Genomic DNA, 24,565 nt, shown 5'->3' with positions numbered 1-24,565 from the left:
GAAATATTCTCTAGCCTTTAGGCAGCTAGTGTGAAATACCTGGAAGTTGTGTTGTCAGGACTGGGTTAGGATACAGACATTTAGAAGATTGTTGTTCATGATGATTCTTTTTGTGTGGCATGTTTCTATTTATATCATACACCATCACAATAATTCTGACATTTTTATAGCCAAAAATCTGAGTGTCTTCAAGTGATTGTTAGCCAAGGAAATTATACCTCCCCCTTATTCAGAATCAAATGACTTCCAGGTATTACTCTGCCCCATTACTTCCCTATGACAGATCAATGTGGGACAAGTGTATGTCCTGATTGTGAATGATTCCCAATGCATTTACTTGTCTGACAGCATCAGTGAATAGACACGTCTGTAGTTCGGGACAGAGATGTGTGTATTTGACAGAGATGGGAGGGTCTCCCATTCTGCAGAGGCATGCCAAGCTTTGCCATGTGAGACTTGTAAGCTAGCCTCCGGTCTCTATCCGGCCTGCCTCACTGGTAGACACTGTGAAACAAGGGCAGGCTTCTCTAAGAGAGGGGGATGGACTGAACCAAATGCCATCTTTGTGGAAGATGGCCATCCCACATGTTTGCTGTCATCGTCATTGAATGCTTTAGTGTGGAATTATTGTCCAAATTCAAATATTTACGAAGATCATTGTGAACGTCATTCTCAGTTCCCTTTAGCTTTACTTGTAAATTATATCACCTGTATTATTTCATCATATATCTGAGAGAGGTATGATGCTGATGGTTGTGAGTGAAAATACTGTATACTGTAATTTCATAGAGAAATCAATAGTCTCAATGGTTAGTTGGTAGGACCTTTGTTATTGGTGCATTCACATCTTTACCAAAGGGATTCTCCAGAAATGTTGCAAAGCTCCTAACATGCGACAGTTAACCATCTGCACACTCAAGACCATCTATAAATATCCAGTTTGATTGCATGAGGATGAAGACAGTTTCCTTCTGTTGTATTCTCTTTTCCCTCTTGATATTTCATGTGTTAATTTGTTATTTATTCACTTGTTTATGAATTTGTTTCTAGACATCAGTATCCTTGCTATCATAGCTTTAAGCAAGAAGTGTTTGAGTTTCAATAGTTTCTAAAATCTTTGCAACATTAGCCATCGCCGTTTGTTCCCTTTCAGCTATCGCGACTGATGTCTGTTTTGTTCCGTGTTTTTGCCATTTCCACAAACTTGTGGTTGATTAAGCTACACTAATAATGAGACTGACTCTGCATAGTTCTATTTTTTACAGAAAATAAGAATAGCATATTATAATGATTTATTGGAGCGATTTAAAGTTTGCATTATCACACAAGACCCATAAAAGCCTCATCTCTGGTCAGTATGTAAATAAGTACCATGATGACACCTCTAGGTATACTAGTGCACAAACCAGTGAGTTGCAACCTAGATGTCTGAACCATCCCTGCTCTGTGTCAACACCATGCAAAATATAGGCAGACATGCAAAATAGAGATGCTGTTAGCCACCACGCTCAGATGAAAATGTTTGAGAAATTGTTCGCTTTTTCCCACCTCAATGTGAATTTTTGGGTATAAAGCAGTATTGTAGTTGGTTATGTACGCTGTTGATCAGAAAGGTTTTAGTGAACACCACAGTCCTTACCAACGTAGCAGTAAGTTGTCACTCTTGGCAAATGTCTGATGCTTTGAGGCTGGGTATAATGACACCATTGGATACAAGTTTGTAGGTTTATATTAGATATACCTTGATGTTATGTATTATCCCCCCATCGGAAAAAGTGTGCACATTTTAGCTGTTGCATTTGTCCTAATTGATGTTTAAGACGAGTTGTACCCTGCATAGGTGGACTGCCGTGTTCTGTGGTCTGAAAGCATGAAAACTATGATGTTGAGCTCCTTGTAAAATGTGATTTTGCATGATTCTTAACAAGGTTAAGCAAGGTGTCACAATTTCCATGAAGGCTAACAAGATTAGTTCAGAATAGTTTCTCAGTCCAAAAGGAGAACCTACATTTAAAAAGTTTTTTTTTCCTCCCATAATTATGTTTGATTCAAAATTTAGTGATCAGTGTACTATCATTTTTCACCATGATTCTAAAATGGGCAAGTAGTGTCTTCACTGTTATGTATTGGATTTACTGAATATTTCAACTGGAAAATAGCTAATGGTATATGATGTGGTGTTGATAATGTGTTGCTGCTTGGTTGGATATGGGCATCTAAATACAAAACTGGGTAATTGTACAGAAATTAAAACACGTTTGTATAAAAGACATATTTTTGTACTTCATCAGATCTCTACATGCATGTCAGCAATAAACTTTGATATGGAAACATTTATTCTTGTGTTACCTCATTAAGTGTGATGCCTAATCACTGTGGTAAGGACAGTAATCAGTGTAACACCGTGTCCTAATGGTGCGTTCGTTTATAACTGGGAGGTGGCAAATTGCGACTTGCTACTAGGAATGATTAAATAAAACACCGCATGAACTCGCACTTCCTCGTCGCAAATTCGGATATGTTTCTCAGCCCCCAGTTGCTCGAATGCACTAGATATAACTAGGTAACTGTGATATAATGGTATATAGCTCGAATGCACACAGGTCGGAGGTAGGTATTTTGCCACTTGCGACTTGCCACCTCCGACCACAAACGAACGCACCCTAATGGTACGAACTCAGCGGGTTATCCGAGATGCGGTAGCAGCGGCCAAAGCTCCTGCTGGCGGGGAGTGAACCTCTTCAACTCGCCGGTCACTGGCTCCCTGGAGGAATTTAGCCTGGCTGCAATAACGTTATCGCGAACGGAATGAATACCATCTACTAGCAAACAAAACATGTTCAATTATATTTAACCTGTTAAAACTAAGATGCCTGGATGAAAAAATAATGTCTCCAATGGATATATTTGACAAAAACAGGTTAATATGCAAGCCGGTTTTCATTGCTAAATCAAAGCGGGGAGAGCCGAGAGAGCCGGGAACGTGCGTCTACATTTCAGATAAATGTGAACTTTTTCGTGGACGCGCGTCGGACAGAAAAGCTCAACTGCGCAAGTACAAAAGTCACCGGAAATAGTCAAATGACTACAAATCTAGCCAAGATGGCGCGGTTCAATAGGCCTTCACTTTAGATTTCGTGGGGCATGGGGAATATAGACAAATGACGTAACAGAACAAGAAATTGAACGGTTTCAGGACAGCAAGCTGCGATGTCGCGTTCTGTTGCTCGCGTCGCAAACAGGACACGGTGCTTTAATGGTGGAACCTTACCTGACCAGCAGATGGAGTACTTCCTCAAAGAAAGAATAGGCTCTGTGCACCAGCTTCACTACTTCCTGAAAGCCACTTGGCTTCTTTATTTCCTGTCCAATATGATTGGATTAAGTGATTAATCAGGTGAGCGCTGGGTCTGCCGCACACCTGATTAATCACTTAATCCAATCATATAGGACAGGAAATAAAGTTGCCAAGTAACTTTCAGGAAGTAGTGGAGCTGGTGCATAGAGCCTATAGCTAGCACTTTCTGAACTTTCATTTCACCTTGTGTGATTAGCATTACTCACTTTTTATTTCCAATCATTTTAATTTTGTTTTATTTCCATCAAGTAGTACAAAGTGACATTTTATGTCTCTGTTAAGGTTGAGTATTACAAGATCAAGACAACAGCAATTACAAGGTTAAGAACGTACAATTCGGAAAGAGTGGAATACTCGAATGCATAGAACTCCACCCTCAGAACTCCACCCTCAGAACTCCACCTCAGAACTCCACCCTCAGAACTCCACCCTCAGAACTCCACCTCAGAACTCCACCCTCAGAACTCCACCCTCAGAACTCCACCCTCAGAACTCCACCCATAGAACTCCACCCTCAGAACTCCACCCTCAGAACTCCACCCTCAGAACTCACAGTAAAAGAAGCAAAACACAAACGAGAGATCTCATCAAAAAACAAGCTATCACATGATTCAATAGGCAATACAAATATTCCTTTAGATAAAATGTACGTCAGACATTGCAAATCCGTAGTCTTCTCTTTATTTTTAATAAGCTAAATTTGTATATCAAAGCATGTACATGTCATGTCATATAATCATTAATAATTTCTTAGATATATGTACACAAGAAGGACATAACAATAGGAGAAAAAAGAAAATAACATGTATCTGTTACTTCAACGCTAGGCGGATAAAGGTCTATATAAAAATATTAAGTACAGTACAAGCAGTTATACTTATAGTTTTAACAGCTTTTCGTTTTATAGTGTCGAACTGAATCAACGTGTCTGAATTATCTGCGAAAGCCATGGCCTTTCACTGCGTGACGTCAGGTCTCCATGGAGATGTGGAAGAAACGTCATTGTTGTCGTCCTCGCGGCACATGGACCGAGTCTGACTCAGTGATGAGATGATGATGATGAGATGATGTAAACAAGATTTAATACGAAAACTACTTTAAAAAATACACTGGACCTGATGGTGACCTAGCAGAGTAGTCTGAATCCTGATCTGGAGAGGGTAAGTCCTCCGAGTGAGAGCTTTGCGGCAGCTCCTTTGTGCGTGTGGATGGATGGGGTGAGCTAGCACGTTATTCACGTTTCTAAACCATTTGGGCATCATTCTGATCTGAGGTCCGTTATTATGAGACGCGCATGTAAGCTAGCCAACCAGATCGGGCTAGCTAGCTGTATATTCAGCTAACTATAGCTAGCAGGCTTTGGACTCAGGTAGGTAACAAGCTAAATTAACCACAACTCTAGTGAGATGCTATGCTAGATGCTATGCTGTTAGCTAGCTAAGTGGAAACAGATGTTTTAACCCTTAGCCAATCGTAGTTAGGTCAGCTCTCAACACAGAGCCAGGGACGGTGGATAGATGCTCTTTGCTCATGTGTCTGTCCCAAATCACACTCATTCTTTGTTGCATAACGTTACATAACCAATGTGGCCGATAACACTAACGTTAGCTAGCTACCTATAAAGAGGGTGAGGTTAGCTTGCTCTATAACTGGTTATCCGCTCTATCTTGTCTAGCTAGCTGATATCTAACGTAACGTTAGGTCGCAGACAACTCTCTCTTTGTCACAATGAAACGTTGCAGTTAAGTTTGTGTTTAATTGGCTGAATAATTAGCTACGACTGCTGGTGAGAGACGGGTTCAAATAGTTGGGCCGAGAGTGTGAAAGTGTTAGTGGTCTAGGTTAGAGAGTGTCACTTAAGTACCATAATTGCTTATTATTACTATGATGATCGTTTGGGTGGGTGGGGTTTGTGTTATGGGGTCGACTCGTACGGCAAGACAGAACCAGGTTGAATAAAGGTTGAACTGTTGTATAACTATGTGATCTTGGTACTATGTGTCCCATGCCCTTTTTCCTGTTTATGGATGTGTGGTCTGACCTTTGAAGTTGTGCAATCGTGCACCCCCTTGGCCATCACCAGTCACTCTCACAGAGGCCAAGAACCAAACTCTGGTTGGTGTTCGCGGCTCTCAAGGGGGCTAGGTTACCATTAAGTGTTTTTTTTGTGGTCCAAAGCCTGAAGGTGACACCTGCTGGGCGTACAGCCTCTCGTCAGGCAAGCATGGTTTCCAACCACCTCAAAATGCCTCTGCCAGATGCCCATCACCAGTCGTACACATGCAAATAACTATAAAATTTGATAGGCTTACATCCCATGCATTTGACAGCAGGTGAGAGTTCCGGATGTATCTTAAAATGCAACATAATTTGTCAGGGTCTAACCCTAAATGACTGACTACCCATTTAACCACGTAGGAATGTGCCACAGGCTACCCATTAACGGGCGCCATGGAAACTCATGATGCTGCTTGTGTCTGTTTCATCTTCAGTGTGTCCTCCTGTCCCGTGTGCTGCCTGTGTGACTTTAACTTTGAGGACTGGCGGGATCTCAGGTTTCAAAACAAGCGCCTCGCTCTCTGTGGAATGTGGAGACCCTGGCTCTCCAGGTCTGGGGCCAGGCTATATTTATGGGCCAGCAGCTGCTGTCGGTCTATTTAGAGAGCAGGTGGCAGCGAGCAGGAGAGCTCTGGACTGGAGAGTCTGACAATGCTGCGTGTCCAACACACCTCTTCTCTCCTCTCATCCGCCTGTCAGCAGCAGACTGGAGCTATCCACCTGGTAGAGCACCTGCAACACACACATACACACACACACACACACACATACACATACAAACACTCAAACACACACACTGGCCCTCAAGGCTGTATGCTCTAGGGACAGAGTGGAGATCACTACTCCACTAGTGGGCACCTGCAGAGGGGAGGGAGGGCCTCATTAAGTTCTACCTAATCATGACAACAACAACCGTGACCTGCATGTGATGAGAGGTACACGGGCCCTGTGGAGCTTTCACTGCTGCCTAGTGGATTAAACTGAGACACGTTAAGCCGTGGCCAGGAGAGTGGAGTGGATAGGGATGAGGACTTGTTTATCTGTCGACTGACGTGGGCTTAGCGTAGCCAGCACAGGCTAGCACACTTCAGCCAGCGCTGAATCAATGTTAATGTGAGAGCTGTAGCTAAGCTAGCCCCCCATACCAATTACCCAGCAGGCTCTGCAAGGGAGAGAATGGAGGGGTCTCTTAAGTGACCTTACACTTTAAGGTTGTTTATTCACTCAGATTTGATCCTGTTTATAGACTTATCAGAGTACAATCCCATTACATAAAGTATATTCCAGTATGACCATAGCTAGTCATAATCTGTCTGAATATCTTCTCAGTCTGGTGACCTTACCTACCACACAGTTGGCTGGTGTGGCAGCTCGGTATGCGGGCTATCTTGCTGAACATTCCCCCCTCGTGACCAGGGTTATCGGCTGGGCGGACTCATAAAGCGTATTAATCTCTACGGTCTGACAGATCTATTGACATATATACGCTACCATAACCGGCATAGGCTGCTTGGCTGGAGCAGCTGTGATTACATCTAATATGTAGGCCTGCTACAGTATATGAGAGGGTTACAGGCATGTTGGTTAGCTATGTGAATGTGCAACAGTATGCTATGTGAATGTGTTACCTTTCAGGTATGCCCTCTGTGTATGAGGGCTAGCTTAGCTAAGCTAACATGTAGCCCATGTACAGTTTGAGGGGATTTATGTATGAAGCAGCTTAGTGAACCTTCTGGGTTGACTGGCTGGACGTTCTATTTTTATGGTGGGCCCGGTAGGGGGGGGGGGGCTGGAGGGCGGGGCCTCTCTACGCCTCCTAAGAGCATTAAGTGTGCATTTGTTTGTGACATTAGCAGTTGAGTGCTGTCAGTGTCATATGGCAAGCCAGGGCAGACTCAACTGGCTCAGAGCAGATTCGGTCGCTGTGGTTGGCGGTAGGAGCTGCCCACTGGACACACGTATCACTGCAGACACGCGCTTTATCTCAAGAGGAAAACAGAGTGAGACCAAGGTAAGGGAATAGGGGGTAGCATTAGGGTTGGAGAGAGGGGGGTTTAGTGGGACTGGGATCAGTAAAAGCCAGAGAACGGGTAGTGAATCGGGCTAATAGTAAGGGAAGAGGGAGGGCAGCCTGATATAGAAGCAGAGACGCGTAGTAAATCTTCAGATTACTAGGGGCTTTCTCGTGGTTCTATAGTGCGTCTCTGAGAGGGAAGAGCGTTGACGTTGCCACAACAATTTTCTGTGGTGTTCCAGAACCCTGTCTCCTCCTGTGGTGTGTCCCTCCCAGCCATTTTATTAAAAGAAGGGACACATGGGCTTTTAGTAGGAAGTCTGAAGATGTCTGGCTGCTTTTCGCCAGAGACGGTTGAAGTAAGCCTTTGAAGGTTATGAGTTTTGGGTTAACAGACAGTGTTACTATATTTAGGCTAAATGTGCTGAAACACCAACCGTCTGAAGTGAATGGGGCAGGGCTCTATGTAGAAATGTACAAAGAGGGAATGTCTCTTCAAAAGAGTACAGAATTTACCAGCTGCTGGTCTGACAACCAAAACACCCAGATGTGAGTGTATACCTCTAACATAGAAAAGGTCTGATGGCTATCTAGGATTAGGTCTCTTGAGTAATTTGAACAAGAACCAGTCGACGTTACTAATGAAGTATTTGTGTGTTTGTGGCCCACAGTGTGAGTGCGTGAGTGTGCGTGTGTGAGTGTGCATGCGTGCGTGTGTGAGAGAGAGAGAGAGGGAGGGAGCGACCCTGGCAGTAAGCCATCCTCCTCTTGTCTTCCTGTCTGCAGAGCAGCACTGTGGTGGGCTGGTGGTTGATGGAGTTCTTGCAGGGGAGCGGAGACTACTGCCACGCCCAACATCCCAGCGCCTGAGCCTCCAACCACGGGGAGGATGCCCCGCACCTCCCACCCCTGAATGCCCACAGGACCCCCACCCTGGTGTCAGGACCCCCAGCCTGCTCCCAGGACACCGGCTCCCGCCCCTGCCGCTGCTCTTCCCAACCGCCTGCCCAGCAGCTCACCAGATGGGGTAGTGAGTGAGTTTGCCAAGGGCACAGTCAGCTAGCTACCACCCGAAAGCCAACAGCGCCCTCTCCTGCACCCCTTGCCCTGGAGGGCCAGAACCAGAGGATCCTACTGGACCCCACAGTGCCTCTGAGGGACCAGGGGGACAGTAGCAGGCCTGACGCCTGGCTAGCACCCGGGGCTAGGACTGGCTAGAGCCCCCGGCTAGCAGCGAGCGGAGAGTGAACTGGTGGACTGTGGCCTCTGCTGCCTGTGGGCGGGAGCAGGGGTCAGGGGTCGGGGGGCTTTTCTCTCCTCAGAGTGGTCCCCGCAGCATGGCCAAGATGAACCGGCCCGCGCCGGTGGAGCTCAGCTACAAGAACATGCGCTTTCTCATCACACACAACCCCACCAACGCCACCCTCAACACCTTTATTGAGGTGAGAAGACACACACACACACACACACAGGCCCAATCATAACACCGTCATCGAGATGAGAACACACAACCCCACCCTCAATACACTCATCAGAATGAACGCACTATTACGTTTCTGTCCTGTGTTCATATTGCGGAGGATTTGAGTTTTTGTCATAAATCGTCTGTCCAGGACCTGAAGAAGTATGGTGCGACCACGGTTGTCCGAGTGTGTGAGGTCACTTATGACAAAACCGCCCTAGAGAAGGATGGCATCACAGTCATGGTGAGTCATCAAAACCCTCTTCTAGTCATCTCCTGGTGTAGTGTCTTGAGCTACTCCCTCACTGGACATGCACACACACACACACACCTACGCACCCCCATAGACAGGCTTGCATACAGACCGACCTACATACATACACACTTTTATTTGCTTTTTGGATTTCTCTACATTTTGTATCTATTATAAATTTGTATCTGATATTTTGTATCTACTATCTAATTTTGTTATCTTTGATGCTGCAACAGTGCACTACTACTACTACTACTACTACTACTACTTGTTAAAGGACAATGCTCGTTTTTGACAACCTGGACCTTATTTACGACATATTATAAGACGTTTGACTCACCGAGATCACTTTGGTGTAGTTCGGAGGCATGTAGAAGAAATTTTAAATCCAGCGCGAGCCAGTATATCCATGTAATGGCGGTGGTGGGGGCACCGAGAATGCAGTTTCTAAAAATCTATTTTTCACATGCCTCTGTAATATGATCTTTAGAAACGTCTTTCGAAACGAAATAGCTTCCCCACTTGCTCCAGAACGCATGCGCACAGCGCGCAATCGTTGCTCCAGCACGCTGTGCGCATGCGTGCTGGAGCAAGTGAGGAAGCTATTTCGTGTCTAAAGATGTTTCTAAAGATCATATTACAGAGGCATGTGAAATACCACAACAGGCCTATGCTCTATGTAAGCACAACTAGCGATTCATCAAGACAGATAGATGAAAACAACCGTTTCGCGGCAGAAAATAGATTTTTAGAAACTGCATTCTCGGTGCCCCGACCACCGCCATTACATGGATATACTGGCTCGCGCTGGATTTTAAATTTCTTCTACATGCCTCCGAACTACACCAAAGTGATCTCGGTGAGTCAAACGTCTTATAATATGTCGTAAATAAGGTCCAGGTTGTCAAAACGAGCATTGTCCTTTAAGCAGTGTGTCCTGGTAGCCAAAGGTTATCTGACTGCCGGTGTCTCTCAAACATGACGGCATGCTGTAATACTATATGTGTTTCATACATGTGTGTTTCATGCACGTTCCATCTATGTTTCAGGACTGGCCCTTTGACGACGGTGCTCCGCCCCCCGTTAAGATTGTGGATGATTGGTTGAGCCTGCTGAAGAACAAGTTCTTTGAAGACCCAGGCTGCTGTGTGGCTGTCCACTGTGTTGCCGGGCTGGGACGGTGAGACGGCCCCCAACACACACACACGCCAACACACACACGGCAAACAGGCCAGGTCAACACCACATAAGCCTCGTCCCAACCCATCAACAGTAATGCAGACCGACCCAGGCCAACACATCAATCAAGCCTAACACATCCTGTCATGGCTAGTGAAAGCAGGCAGTGACATTCCCAGTATGTGAAGTCTCTCTCTCTCTCTCTCTCTCTCTCTCTCTCTCTCTCTGTCTGTCTGTCTGTCTGTCTGTCTGTCTGTCTGTCTGTCTGTCTGTCTGTCTGTCTGTCTGTCTGTCTCTGTCTGCCCTCTCTCAATCTGTCTCTCTCTCTCTCTCTCCCTCCCTCCCTCCCTCTGTGTCTCCAGTGCTCCTGTACTGGTGGCCCTGGCGCTGATTGAGAGTGGCATGAAGTACGAGGATGCCATCCAGTTCATTAGACAGTAAGTCTTGATCAATCAATCAAAAACACAAAAAGAATATGGGTTATTTATCAAGTACATTTTCACAATTGAGAAATTTGACTGGGTGGAGGATAAAAACAAATCCTTGCACTAACAGCAGCAGCTATCCACAATCTCAATCATATCAGACTGTACTCTCCTAAGAGAGGTCTGGTCTCCCACTGTCTCAAGAGGAGCGTATCCCCCCTGAACTACTCGCCGTGTTTACACCAAAGGGGCCGGGGTCTATGGGTGGGTTCGCCGGGGACTTTCGACCCCCCCCCAAAAAAACACCACTCGCGAGGTAGTACTCTAGATGGGAGAAAAGTACTTTGTGGGTGGGGTGGCGACGCCGAACATTTCTGATTGTGTTAGTAGGGAAGTTTTATTTCAACGGCGCCATGTTTAAATTCACTGCGCAAAAAAGTTTCCGTGCTTAGCGATCACGTTGATTTTCCAAATTGATTTTCTACAACGGAATAACTCCCACACACACAACTGCTTACTTTGTTCAATATTGTTGTTACTAAGACATCTGATGGGGGAAAAAAATCCACTAGACAGATGAGGTTCATAAGTCAATTGATAACAACCAAAACACTTCTGTGTTTACTGCAGAGCATCGCGGGGATTTCTCAAACTTAACTACATAAACACAAAACTGATTTCCTAGTTCAATGTTGTTACTAAGACATCTGCTGGGAAAAATATTTTTTCCCCATTGACAGAAATCCAAGAATGAGTCTATGGGCGACTCTCTTGCAACTGCCTTTATATAGCAGCTATAAAGCAGGCGAGTCCCTTGTCTCCTCTGCGCAGGGAGAGAGCTTCTCCCCCGCTGTCTGAATGGGATCTACATGGGGAGTTCTAGGGAACAGAGAGTTCTAGGGGACTTTCCCCTGGGGGAAAAGTACAGGGGGCTTTCTTGTGGGAAAGCGCCTTACGTAGGAGACTGTATGACACCCTGTTAGACCTGTTGTAAAGAGACATGTCAGTAGGATACAGATATTTTCCCGGACATAGTCTGAAGGCCAGGACAAACACAGCAGGGGATTAACTGGTTGGTTGCCGTTTCTTTGGTGTGTCATGGTCATCTGGAACACTGGCCCATGCGTAAGTGAACCGTTTCTAGCTCAGTTAACTTGTTATTGTTGTATTTACTAAGCTAACAAAGAAGCCTAAAACTGTATTTTTTGCCAATAGACATGTCAGCTGGCTGTCTCATCACCTCACAGAATTGAGCTATGTGTAGATATAGGCAACATGGCAACTAGACAAATAAGGATATTGCCAATTTTCTTTTGAAAAAGTGAAATAGTTTATTAGTCAATGGAATGTAGCCTTAGTACTAGGGTTTTGATAAACATGGCAAAATTTCTTAGTAATGCAAAAATTTATATCAGGCTCCAATTGCCTTGCAGGCGCAGAATGTGTTGAGCTGATGAATTGTCGTAACTGTCAGTGAGCTCTGGTGTGTGTCTACTCCTTTCTTTGGGCCATGGGAAAAAACATTTCCAGCAGGCAGCCGTGATAGGTAGAAAACGCATTGGTTGCAGTCCTTTGGGTGTGTCCCGGCCTTAAGCCTAGTCCTAGTCTAAAACCATGTGAGTTGAGATTCTCTATGGAAAGGGTGTCTTAGAGATGCGGGAGTGAGAGTCCTAACTATCGCCGTCTACTTTTCAGGAAGCGCAGAGGAGCGATCAACAGCAAGCAACTGACCTACCTGGAGAAATACCGATCCAAACAGAGGCTGCGTGTCAAGGACCCTCACAACCACAAGAATAAGTGCTGCACCATGTGACTCACCGCCAGAACGGCTCTAGGACCCACGTGATCGATTTGGGTCTGGATCCCATCCGCCATCCCACCCTGCCCCCCCTCCACCTTCACCGCATCCAGGATTGTGTCAACTTCTTTCTTAGGCTCGGTCCCCTCTGTTCCCTCACACACACACACACACACACACACACACTCTCTCTCTTGGGGCTGCCAGAGACTCACTCATCTACAGCCTGGCTAATTTCCTAGAGGAAAATCACAACCTGGACTGAGCTCATATATACAGTACACACACACACACACACACACACACACACACACACACACAATACACCACCAGCGACATTGTGGTTTGTGTCCCAGACCTGCTCCTCTCCCCCTCAAAGGACACTCAGGACAACACGGCCCTGACAGCCACCAATATGAATGAAATCATGAAACACACATCTTCATGTTGCTGTTAATGTTTTTATCTCTCGTCTCAGAAATTGTGTACAGTTTAATGTCTGTTAACTCGCCATTACAGAGAATAGCCACCTTGCACTTTTATAAAAGTGTTTTTGTATGTTTCATAATTCATCATGTCAAATCTCCCTCTCCCTGTCTGGAGTTTGGGGGAGGGTTAATGTAGGGCAAGGTTTTGTGCTGGGTTTTTATAGTAATTATTTTGTATGAAATACTCGGGGATTAGTACTGCACCACTAGCTGCTTATCGTGTGTGTGTGTTTGTGTGTGTGCTTGTGTGCGTGCGTGCGTGTTTGTGCGTGCGTGCGTGCATCTGTGCATGTGTGTTAGACAGCACCCATATTTGGCAAGGGAATATGGCCCACATTAGTTGGGGTCTGAGGGGGGATGTGTTGGGCTGTTCAGAAGCAGGTCTGAGCTCCTGCCCCCGGGTGGAGGACCAGCACGGCTCAGGAGGAACCTGGAAGAGAGCGTGTTCCCTTCCTCTGCCTCGGAAATACCCACTTCTGATCGTTCACGGTTAATGAAGTACATGTAATAAAGATGATGATGACTAAGAAATATGGACTTGGGTTGTTTTGTGAAAGTCAAAATTGGTATGAATGGCCTTAGGCCCTGTGAACACATTGGTTAATATACTGTAATGTAGGATGTTAATATACTGTAATGTAGGATGTTATCACCAGGAGAGATGGGAGTTGTTGTTTTTTGCCACACTTTCAATTTATTGGAGCTTTTACAAGTGTACCTGAGATCTTTTAATTAAACTGTTCAGCAACACTATATCCTCAACGCTATCTAACAATTGTCCTCCCTAAACCAACTACAAACAACCTGTAGATAGCTGATTAACTATTCACAATTTTTTTGTAAAAAGGTTATAAATAATCAGCAAAGGATTCGTAGACACAATTGAGTACAGTAGAATCAAGCTCAAATGTCCCTATAGTATAAAGTGATATAAGGAATATGCCTCTAGTGGGCTATGTCCTGTTGTCAGGCTCCACCTGAGTTGTGAGTTTGTTTCCATTGGCTCATAATTTGTCAACATTCAGATAAACATTTATTTTCAAGGGCAGAACCGAAGTTGTGTCCTCATTCTGTAACTGAGACAAGCCTATATGCAAACCTGAAAGATTGTCCAACTAAATTGTATAAGTTTCATCAATGCTGTTTACCTGGAAAATATGTTTCCTGTACATCTTTTCCCCACACAAGGCTCTTTTATGGAATAACTCCCAACGGTCCAAATGCACTTAAGTTATATTCTTGTTACTTGTGCTTTTTTATTTTGCTATATGATATGTATCTTGTCATGTGTTTGAATGTACTCTTTTAACTTTGTCTTTTTGTTTATTTTTAATATTGAATAAATAAATAATAAATAAATAAAACATACCTACGTCTCTTCCGGTCTTCAGAAACGGGTCGATAGAAGCAATTTCCGGATGTCATTGTAATAGAGAAACGCGAACCTCTTTTGTTTATGTTGTCATTATTGTTCGTGTTCGTTTATAGTAACACATAGATTGGTGTTAATTTGTCTACGGTAACGAGATTTATTGTCCTAGATATTCTCGGAAGGATCAGCACAGACGCAAGCACGACACGGTAATTTATGGCACAACGTTATCTTTTTGCCATGCTTGTAGCTAGTCAGCTATTCACTAGACGGCGTCATTCACTCATTTTTCATAACGTTTAGCTAACTTAGACATGAATAATATTTGGGTTGTCATCAGTAATTGTTAACTGTGTGCCTGCCATGCATCCGTGCTGCCTGTTGTCTGCATGTTTGTCTGGATTAGTTATTCCTGGATTACGCCATGTCTCCATTTTGCATTCAATAAAGCATTTCGCCTAGATATTATTTTGTCTTTTATTTCATTTAGACAGTGTTTGACTGTGCCCTCTTGCCCTCTTCAGCACGTAAATAAATGACCTCTGCCTCGCCCAATAATTGAATCAAATCAAATTAAGTTAGAGCTCCTGTATTTCCCTTTATTATTTTGTCATTTGCTTGGTGCCCATTGTGGTTTGCTAATCACATGATTCTAGCCATAGATGTCTCACCATATATAGATGGGGTAAAAGGTTTTTACACTTCACTGATTCTTCCTCAGTAGATTCAGCTAATGTTCAGAGGAGAAAAGCCCCAGGGCTTGATGCCACTCACATGTCAGCTCCATGCATGGCTAACAACAATACATGAAACCTCAATGCTCTTGAGTCTACTCTCTCTATAGTCCAGGTTCTTGGCCCACTACTGTGGCTGCCTTCCAACAACAGAGGTGCTGGCAAAGAACAGCCCACATGACATGTGATTAGCCAGAATATGGATAGTAGAGATGTCTGACCCCCCATCGATTATGCCAGGGTCAAAGGTTGGTTCATAGAACTAAAGCAGTTACCAGAGATAAAGGTACAATTGTATTCTACGGTAAAGTACAGAAAGCTGCTTTCTTATACACCAAGTAGGCCTAAGCGAAGATGTCAGAGAAAAGTGACCTGAAAGCAGAGCTGGAGCGCAAGAAACAGCGTTTGGCTCAGATCCGAGAAGAAAAGAAGAGAAAGGAGGAGGAGAGGAAGAAGAAAGAGGTGAGACCCACTCACTCCATTGTTACTTTAGATTCACATTGGCTACAGTTTGATTCCCCACACATTCACTTACCAACCCCTAAGACTTACCTACCCTTCTCACTTCCCTGATATATATATACACCCCTTTCTCACTTCCTCAGTCGGATTCACAGCAGAAGCCAGAGAGTATCCCTGAGGATTCAGACTTGGACCGCAAACGAAGAGAGACGGAAGCGCTGCTGCAGAGTATTGGCATTTCTCCTGAACCCCCCCTAGGTACAGAACCATGTACATGTACCGCTGAGTGTACAGAACCTTATTTAACTGGAGTCCATGGTTGTTGGTGTTTTTTTGTGTTATTTGGTGGTTGTGAAGCCATGGGGGTTGATGGCCTATATCACAGCTATGCATCTAGACCTATCCAAGCCTGGTCTGGTTTGCTGTGGCTACATGTTTGAACATTACATATCAGACAAGATGTGGATGTGAATATTGGAAATTAACGGAAGGGGTTACATGTCACATTCTAATCCAATATATCTTGAATAATAGATTTGAGAAACCGTCTAGGTAAGACATGACAAAATCTCTTCCTTTTTTCTTGTGAATTTCTTTTCCTTTGCTTTTAACCATCTCTCACCATCCTGTTGATTTGACCCCTGTGGGATTGGCTGTGGGCTGTGGGGTTGGACTATGCTGGCCTCCAGTGCAGCCCCTGCAGCCACTCACCTGGGATACCTGTTATTTTCATTATTTAGTCCCAACCCCTCTGTCTCCCTCTTCGCTATCAGTCAGCACCTGCAGCGAGGCGGGCAGCCTGGAGTCCGTGGATGGAGGCGCGGGGGGTCGGTAAGGAGCTGCTTCTCCTTACTCCTCGCCTCTCCTCCTCCCTCGCCCTCTTCTCTCTCACCCTCCTTGTCTTCCCGTTGTCCTCGTCTTTCTTCTCATGCTCTCCCTGCTGATGCCCCCTTACCCTCTGCACTTCCCTCCCCATCCTCCCGTAGCTATATCATAGAAACCTCTTCATCGTCTCGTCTTACCTCACCCGTTCCTTCTCCTTCACAACCTCATCCTCTTCGCTCATCCTCCCATTTTCATCCTCCCGTACTGATAGCAAGAAGTGTCTCATGGCTTGTCCTCTTTCTTTACATCTGTAAATGGGACGTCAGATATCGGTAAGAACCAGAGTCTGTGTAGTTCTGCTATGGGGAATGTATGATGTCATTAAAAACGCCAGTGTCTGTCTCAATTTTGTGATGATTGTAGTAGTCAGCTGGAGTCACGCCAGTGGGTTCCATGTTGGGCTTGTTATGTGACATCTGTAGTTGGGTCCGACTGCTGCCAGTGACGTGTAGTGTGTTTTTGGGAGTGTGTTTCTGGGAGTTCATGTCTTGTGTACCCACTGCCCAGCATGAGATCATCCAGTAGGAGTTGTGACTGTGTATTAATGAGGTGTGTTTTTGGCGCCCCCTGCTGCCGGTCCTAGGGCTCTGCAGTGGGACTCTGATCCCTCCACCCTGCAGCTACTAGCAGACTCAGACCTGGGGTGAGTCTCTCTCCTCTTGTCTCCTCTCCTTGTCTCTCCACAAGAACAGGGATTTACCAAGCAGCTTATTTTGGATTGCAGAGAGAAAAGCAGCTGTCTCAGTTCTAAAGTCTTCTGTTCTTCACTTAAGGCGCAGGATTTGCAGACTGGGGCCATCGAAGATCATCCAGGTTGACTTCCTCCCGAAAGAGTTGGTGAGCTACACTAAGGAGACCCAGACGCCCTCAGCCCCGGACCACACAGACGGTAAACAGAGATCCTCCCCATAGATACAGAGCACAAGAGGGGAGACATTTTAGAATATGATGATGATGATGATGATGTTGTTAAGGATTTGTCTGTTCCCATCCTCAGAGGAGGAAGAAGAGGAGGAAGAGGTCACAGAATCTCAGAAGAACCAACCAGAGGCGGAGTTAGATGAGAAGGAGGAAGGTGAGGATGAGACACACCCCCTGCCCTGCTGCTGCAGTTCAGCCCTTCAGCCAACTTCCCTAATACTAATATTTAAAAACCTTGTGTAGTCTTGTCTCCATTTCAGAGTCAAGTATGTTTCATACAAAATGTGTGTGTGCATGTGTTTCAGACGTGCCCAGGGAGTTGACAGAGGAAGAGCGCCAGCAGCTTCTGCACTCAGAGGACTTCCTGCACTTCTTTGATTGGTCGGTACGCGTGGTGGAGCGCGCATTGGCAGAGAAGGCCGATATCCTGTTTGATTATAGTGGCAGAGACCTCCAAGACAAGGATGGGTGAGAGTAGCCTCCTTCTGAAGAACATGACCGTTGAGAACATGGTTGGAGAATATGGCTGAAGAACATCTTTCTCATTTCAGAGACATGCAGGGTGGATCCAATCTGTCTTTCAACAGACAGTTCTACGATGAACACTGGTCAAAACACAGAGTTGTCACTTGCCTCGACTGGTCTCCACAGGTACCATATTTCCTAGCAACATTTAAAGCTCCAAGCATCATACGACTATCTCCTGTCAACTGTCTAGCTGACTAACTGTGTGTGTGTGTGTGTGTGTGTGTGTGTGTGTGTGTGTGTGTGTGTGTGTGTGTGTGTGTGTGTGTGTGTGTGTGTGTGCGTGTGTGCGCAGCACCCTGAACTGTTGGTGGCTTCCTACAACAGCAACGAAGACGCGCCCCAGGAGCCTGATGGCGTGGCGCTGGTCTGGAACCTCAAATTCAAGAAGACGACTCCAGAGTACATATTCCACTGTCAGGTCTGACAACTTCACCTCTCTCTCTCTCTCTCTCTCTCTCTCTCTCTCTCTCTCTCTCTCTGCTGTTGTGATATTGCGATCACATCTTATCTTGAACTTAAATATATATCATATAGATATGATTTTTATGTAGACAAATAAAATTTAAAAAAACATCCACAGAGTTTTTAAAAAGTTGCAGAATAAAAATATTGCTTTTCCCCAAAAAATATTTTTGAGTCTAAATGTATTAATTTAAGAAAGAACGTCCTCCTTTACCTCTGTTTACCCACGTCTAACAAGGCTGGGCCAATAGTATTGCGACGTTGCTACCACACGGTACGTCGGGAGGCGGGAGCGATCAGGAGTCCTAATGCTATTGGCTCACAAGCCTTCTTTTTTTGTTACAGTTTTAAGAGGGTTTTTTATCTTTTTATTTTTATGATTAGTCTCCATTGAAATCTGGACTTTTTTCGCCTTTAATTCATCTATGATCCCGCATGTCCTCCTCTCGCCCAGTCATCGGTGATGTCGGTGGGTTTCGCCCAGTTTCATCCCAACCTGGTGCTGGGGGGGACGTACTCGGGACAGGTGGTCCTGTGGGACAACCGCAGCCACAGACGCACCCCCGTACAGAGGAGCCCGCTGTCGTCCGCAGCTCACACGGTACGTCCTCCGCGTCCTCGCGCCCGAGGGGCTTCCCCCCGGCCACCTACGATCATAAAAAAACACGAGAAGAAACGGGAATAGTTCCTCTTTCCGTGTGCTTTCTCCAGCACCCTGTATACTGTGTCAACGTGGTGGGGACCCAGAACGCCAACAACCTGATCACCGTATCGACAGACGGGAAGATGTGTTCCTGGAGTTTGGACATGCTCTCTTCACCCCAGGTCTGTGTCCAGTCGCTCTCTGGTGTATTATAGTGTAGCAGGAGGATATATAGTGATTCTCATTGTGTGTGTGTGTGTGTGTGTGTCTATCAATCTATCTATCTATCTAACAGGAGAGTATGGAACTGATGTACAACAAGTCCAGGTCTGTGGCCGTCACAGGAATGGCCTTCCCTACCGGAGATGTCAACAACTTTGTGGTGGGCAGTGAGGAGGGGCTGGTGTACTCAGCCTCTCGCCACGGCAGGTCAGTCACATCGGGGACACAGTCTAGGCCGGTCATCTGCTACTACAGTCAGCCTATATGGGAGGTATAACTGCAAGTGCATCTAGCATACCTGAGATTGTGTGTGTGTGTGTGTGTGTGTGTGTGTGTGTGTGTGTGTGTGTGTGTGTGTGTGTGTGTGTGTGTGTGTGTGTGCGCGCGCGCCTACAGTAAAGCAGGTATAGCTGAGATGTTCGAGGGGCATCAGGGTCCGGTGACGGGCATCAGCTGCCACAATGCCGTGGGAGGAGGAGCCGACTTCTCTCACCTTTTCCTCACCTCTTCATTTGATTGGACAGTTAAACTGTGGAGCACGAAGGTAGGCCCCCCAACACGCTTCACGTGTCACTTTCTTCCTTGTGTACTGTACCTCTAACTAATGCCAGTCATGTTTCTCTGTCTGTCTATCTGTCTCTCTCTGTCTAGCATAACAAGCCACTCTACTCTTTTGAGGATAATGCAGACTACGTGTATGATGTCATGTGGTCTCCGGTCCATCCGGCAGTGTTTGCATCGGTAGACGGGAGGGGCCGTCTGGACCTGTGGAACCTCAACAACGACACTGAGGTGAGACTCTGGTTACACTCACCCCTAACCGTAAGCCTGACAACGACACTGAGGTGAGACTCTGGTTACACTCACCCCTTACCGTAAGCCTGACAACGACACTGAGGTGAGACTCTGGTTACACTCACCCCTAACCGTAAGCCTGACCTGCTTGGTGGTGCAGTAGACAGTCACAGGCAGCAGCAGTTTTGGTCCTGAGGAATATAGTGATTTAGGATGATGATGATGATGAAGATTGCATGTGTCTCAGGTTCCGTGCGCCAGCGTGACGATGGAGGGGCCGTGCGCCCTGAACCGGGTCAGGTGGTCGTCGGGCGGCAGAGAAGTTGCCGTGGGCGACTCCGAGGGCGGTGTTGGGATCTATGATGTTGGGGAGGTGAGTTGATGAACATAAGGAGTTGACCTGTGGCGGACCAGCGCTGCCTGAGGAAGAAAATAAAAACAGTGACCGTATGGATGTCCCTCTGACGTGTTCTCTGTGTGTCCTGCAGCTGTCCCTCTGACGTGTTCTCTGTGTGTCCTGCAGCTGTCCCTCTGACGTGTTCTCTGTGTGTCCTTCAGCTGTCCCTCTGACGTGTTCTCTGTGTGTCCTGCAGATGTCCCTCTGACGTGTTCTCTGTGTGTCCTGCAGCTGGCCCTCTGACGTGTTCTCTGTGTGTCCTGTAGCTGGCCCACTGACGTGTTCTCTGTGTGTCCTGCAGCTGTCCCTCTGACGTGTTCTCTGTGTGTCCTTCAGCTGTCCCTCTGACGTGTTCTCTGTGTGTCCTTCAGCTGGCCCTCTGACGTGTTCTCTGTGTGTCCTTCAGCTGTCCCTCTGACGTGTTCTCTGTGTGTCCTGCAGCTGTCCCTCTGACGTGTTCTCTGTGTGTCCTGCAGCTGTCCCTCTGACGTGTTCTCTGTGTGTCCTGCAGCTGTCCCTCTGACGTGTTCTCTGTGTGTCCTGCAGCTGTCCCTCTGACGTGTTCTCTGTGTGTCCTGCAGCTGGCCCTCTGACGTGTTCTCTGTGTGTCCTGTAGCTGTCCCTCTGACGTGTTCTCTGTGTGTCCTGCAGCTGTCCCTCTGACGTGTTCTCTGTGTGTCCTGCAGCTGGCCCACTGACGTGTTCTCTGTGTGTCCTGCAGCTGTCCCTCTGACGTGTTCTCTGTGTGTCCTTCAGCTGTCCCTCTGACGTGTTCTCTGTGTGTCCTGTAGCTGGCCCACTGACGTGTTCTCTGTGTGTCCTGCAGCTGTCCCTCTGACGTGTTCTCTGTGTGTCCTTCAGCTGTCCCTCTGACGTGTTCTCTGTGTGTCCTTCAGCTGGCCCTCTGACGTGTTCTCTGTGTGTCCTTCAGCTGTCCCTCTGACGTGTTCTCTGTGTGTCCTGTCCCTCTGACGTGTTCTCTGTGTGTCCTTCAGCTGGCCCTGCCCCACCCAGAAGACTGGAGCCGCTTCGCCCACACACTGGACGAACTCCGTTCCCACGGAGATGGGGAGGGGGACGGGGGCGTGGAGCTGGCGGGTTGAAACTCCTCACCAGTGGTATCTTCCAAACAGACATCCATGCGGACTAATCATTTCATGAATTCTCACTTTGGCAAGTTGCTGCATCACTGTGATCCAACTTAGATCCATCAAGAGACAAAACACCACTGCCTAGTGCAATAACTCTTCTCAAATCATTTGTTAAAAAGATTAGGATTTTTATTTACTGCTTGAGATCAACATCATAGCTTACAATAATGATCTGTGGGTGATATGTTGGAGTGAGCAAAATCTAATCTGCATGTGCCCATCGAGTTTTGTCCAAGTGTGCTTTCATTTGGGGCGTTAAAAATAAACAATTTGTATTTATATATTTATTGCTCTCTCTGCATGAGGATGGAATGTATGGTATGTTTTGCAGGTGTGTCAGGCTACATGTTTTTTTCTGTGATTAATTAAATAAAAAAGCCTTGATGGGAACCCTGAAACACACATTTCCCCCATCTTTGTAACCTCATCTGGGGTCCAATGATCCAAGCCAATTCGTGTATAGAGTACATGCTCATTAATTGGTTATTAATTGGATATCCACCCTTCCTTGCTTATAACCTTGATAGCCAGCAATTCAAACAGCCACGTACCAGGCGGAGTTACCATGACAATTACGTCGATAATAGTGTCGGGTAACTAAAGGTCATCCTAAAGACGAGCGGAAGGAAACACACAGAATGGCGGAGAGGAGGAAAACTTCTGTACAAGCCGGATGATCGTGTTATATCTCTGTGGGTTATGTGAAGCATCTTCTCGTTGGGGCTGTATTATGCACGGCCGAGGAAAGGACCCAAGCTGAGTAGGAAAGGACCCAAGCTTAGTAGGAAAGGACACAAGCTGAGTCCAGTTGGAGCAAAGCTTCACTATGCAGTCACGTTCACGTTGACTTCTCTCGCAGTGCTAGCTAAGCTAGCTGGCTAACTAAGTAGTCTGTTGACTTTTTGTTGTTTTGATCTTAACCAGTTTATAAACGCCTAACCGTGTCCAGGAAAGAACTAGCAAGGTACATGTTATGTTTACATGGTGCGATGTCCTTCTCTCTACTTGGTTTGCTAACTTGCTCGTATTTGACTTCGGAAAGCTAACGTGAGCTAGCTGGCTAACGTTAATGTACATATGAGCTAGCTGGCTAGTAACGTTCGCCTTGCTCGGTTCATAACGTAGCTAGGCTACTTTGTGAGTTTCTTGTGTCATTTGCTTTGCTAACTAGCCTGCTTATTCCTAGACGCCTGCATGATGTGGGGATGGATCGCTTGGTCAGTGAGAGACGATAGGAAGCCAGTGTTTACTGTATATTTACTGTATATGGGATTGCTGTAGTTTGCAAGGAATTCATGAGATGAAAGATGTTATCTGCGGATCACATCTGCCCGATAGTAGATGTTTATAGATGTGTTAAAATGGCAGCTATTCACACGGGTCTTTCAAATTATTCAAGACATCCATGTAATGATTTCTTATAGAAAAAGACCACATGCCCGAGTGTGGAGTAGCCTGGCTGGGGAGGTAAGTTATGACGGTAAAGGATGAACTCAGCAAGACCTATGGTATTTTTTTTAACCACTTTGTAACACTCTGTGCATGATCCCTCTCAAACCCCTAGGGGGCAGCCAAGGTCAGACATGACCTTGTAGAATTTGTCCTAGTGGGAGGTACTGGTATACACCATGGAGATTTGATAAAAGGATAGAGCCTGAGAGCAACTGACACATTGGAATTGGCTGTCAGGTGTTGTAAACATCCCCGACTGGAAGCTGCGTTTTTGCTCCCAACTTCCAGTATGATGTTTGCGGTCCCTGGTTGCCCAGACTCTCCTCATTGGTGTTGGTATAGTAAACGACTCATTTTAGTTCTCTGATGATGTACAGTGGCATAGGATTAAATGGGTTATGTTTAGCTATCATCCAGCCTCTAAACATCTAATCCAGCCTTTTAACATCCTGTCCAGCCTCTGTGAACATCTCACCCAGCCTCTATAAACATCCTGTCCAGACTCTGTAAACATCCTACACTCAGCTCTGGCCTGTCAGTGCGGCTGGGGAGAGGCGGTTTACTCTGACTGAATTGGCGACCGTCTGCCAGGCAGCGCTCTGGACCAGGCTGTCTGGAGGAGGCACGGCGAGGACCAGCGCATCAGTATGAGACCCCCCCCGCCCCCCCCCTGGGTAATTATGCGACATGGCTTGTACTCAGGTATCCTGTGAGAAGCCTCTCACTATCCTCTTGTAGGCTAGCTGTTCTGTCACTTTAACAGGTTATTTTTTCACAAATAAACATCTTGAATATAAATATTTGTGTCTGAATGGTTGTGGAGGGTAACTGAAGAGGAGAATGCATGAAGAGCGTTCTTGCAGACAAAGCTGACAACAGCTTTATAATGAACACTATCAGATGTGTGGAACAGGAATGAGTTTGTCAAGATTTTTTTTGGTGTTTATTATGGTAGTATCAAATGCCGATATATACCAGGAGGAGCATGCTGATCATTTGAGCTTGAGCAACTAGCCATAACACCACAGAGGGCACAGGTTTTTCTCCGGCGTTCCCCTGCTCACACAATATAGCTTGTTTGAATCTATTGAGAGAATGCCGGGTTGGACTGTCTACAATAGTCACTGTTAATAAGCAAGTGGCATGTATTTATAAGCTAGCTACCTAACCATGGTAGTTATGTATTTTTTCCTTCTTTTTTACTATATGTATTACGCCCACTTAGGAGAGCTAGCAATAACATTTCATTGCAAATTATACCTGTATGATATGCACTAGGCCTATGTGAAATACATCCGACTTTGATTTTAGTTGCCCTCTGTGGAAGTGGTGCAGGTCCTCCCTGCCACAGGTGGCGCTCGTCCTAGAATGTGACACCGATCCTGATCCCCTCGCCGCTCGTCTGAAGACTTCATCCGCCATTCCAAACAACGCAGATTCGCCAGAAACCCTTGAATTTATAATGTAGAATTAAGATTTACAAATCTTTGTTCTAGTAGTTTATCA

The 24,565-nt window shown here is 45.9% G+C and overlaps 2 protein-coding genes across 2 annotated transcripts; both read left to right on the top strand.

Moving 5' to 3' along the window:
- Positions 1-8,754: 8,754 nt before the first annotated feature.
- On the top strand, positions 8,755-13,350 carry LOC311313766 (protein tyrosine phosphatase type IVA 3). The gene is made up of 5 exons (XM_084443951.1): positions 8,755-8,872; positions 9,044-9,136; positions 10,195-10,325; positions 10,687-10,761; positions 12,445-13,350. The coding sequence occupies exons 1-5, from the start codon at positions 8,768-8,770 to the stop codon at positions 12,560-12,562; spliced, it is 522 nt and encodes a 173-aa protein (XP_084300077.1). The 5' UTR covers positions 8,755-8,767; the 3' UTR covers positions 12,563-13,350.
- A 2,145-nt stretch (positions 13,351-15,495) lies between these two features.
- Positions 15,496-21,820, top strand: dync1i1b (dynein cytoplasmic 1 intermediate chain 1b; the record flags this gene model as incomplete). The annotated part of the gene is made up of 16 exons (XM_084443769.1): positions 15,496-15,603; positions 15,747-15,861; positions 16,344-16,434; positions 17,072-17,131; positions 17,262-17,377; positions 17,486-17,563; positions 17,715-17,877; positions 17,961-18,060; positions 18,230-18,355; positions 18,854-19,000; positions 19,111-19,224; positions 19,338-19,471; positions 19,661-19,808; positions 19,916-20,056; positions 20,307-20,432; positions 21,452-21,820. 16 exons carry the CDS (start codon positions 15,496-15,498, stop codon positions 21,557-21,559), a joined length of 1,875 nt encoding a protein of 624 aa, XP_084299895.1. The 3' UTR covers positions 21,560-21,820.
- Positions 21,821-24,565: the final 2,745 nt, after the last annotated feature.

This window comes from Borostomias antarcticus, assembly GCF_949987555.1.
Source record: "Borostomias antarcticus genome assembly, chromosome: 10".
NCBI lineage: Eukaryota > Metazoa > Chordata > Actinopteri > Stomiiformes > Stomiidae > Borostomias > Borostomias antarcticus.
Note: the sequence above shows the minus strand (reverse complement) of the source record. Positions and strands in the feature narration are given on the sequence as shown.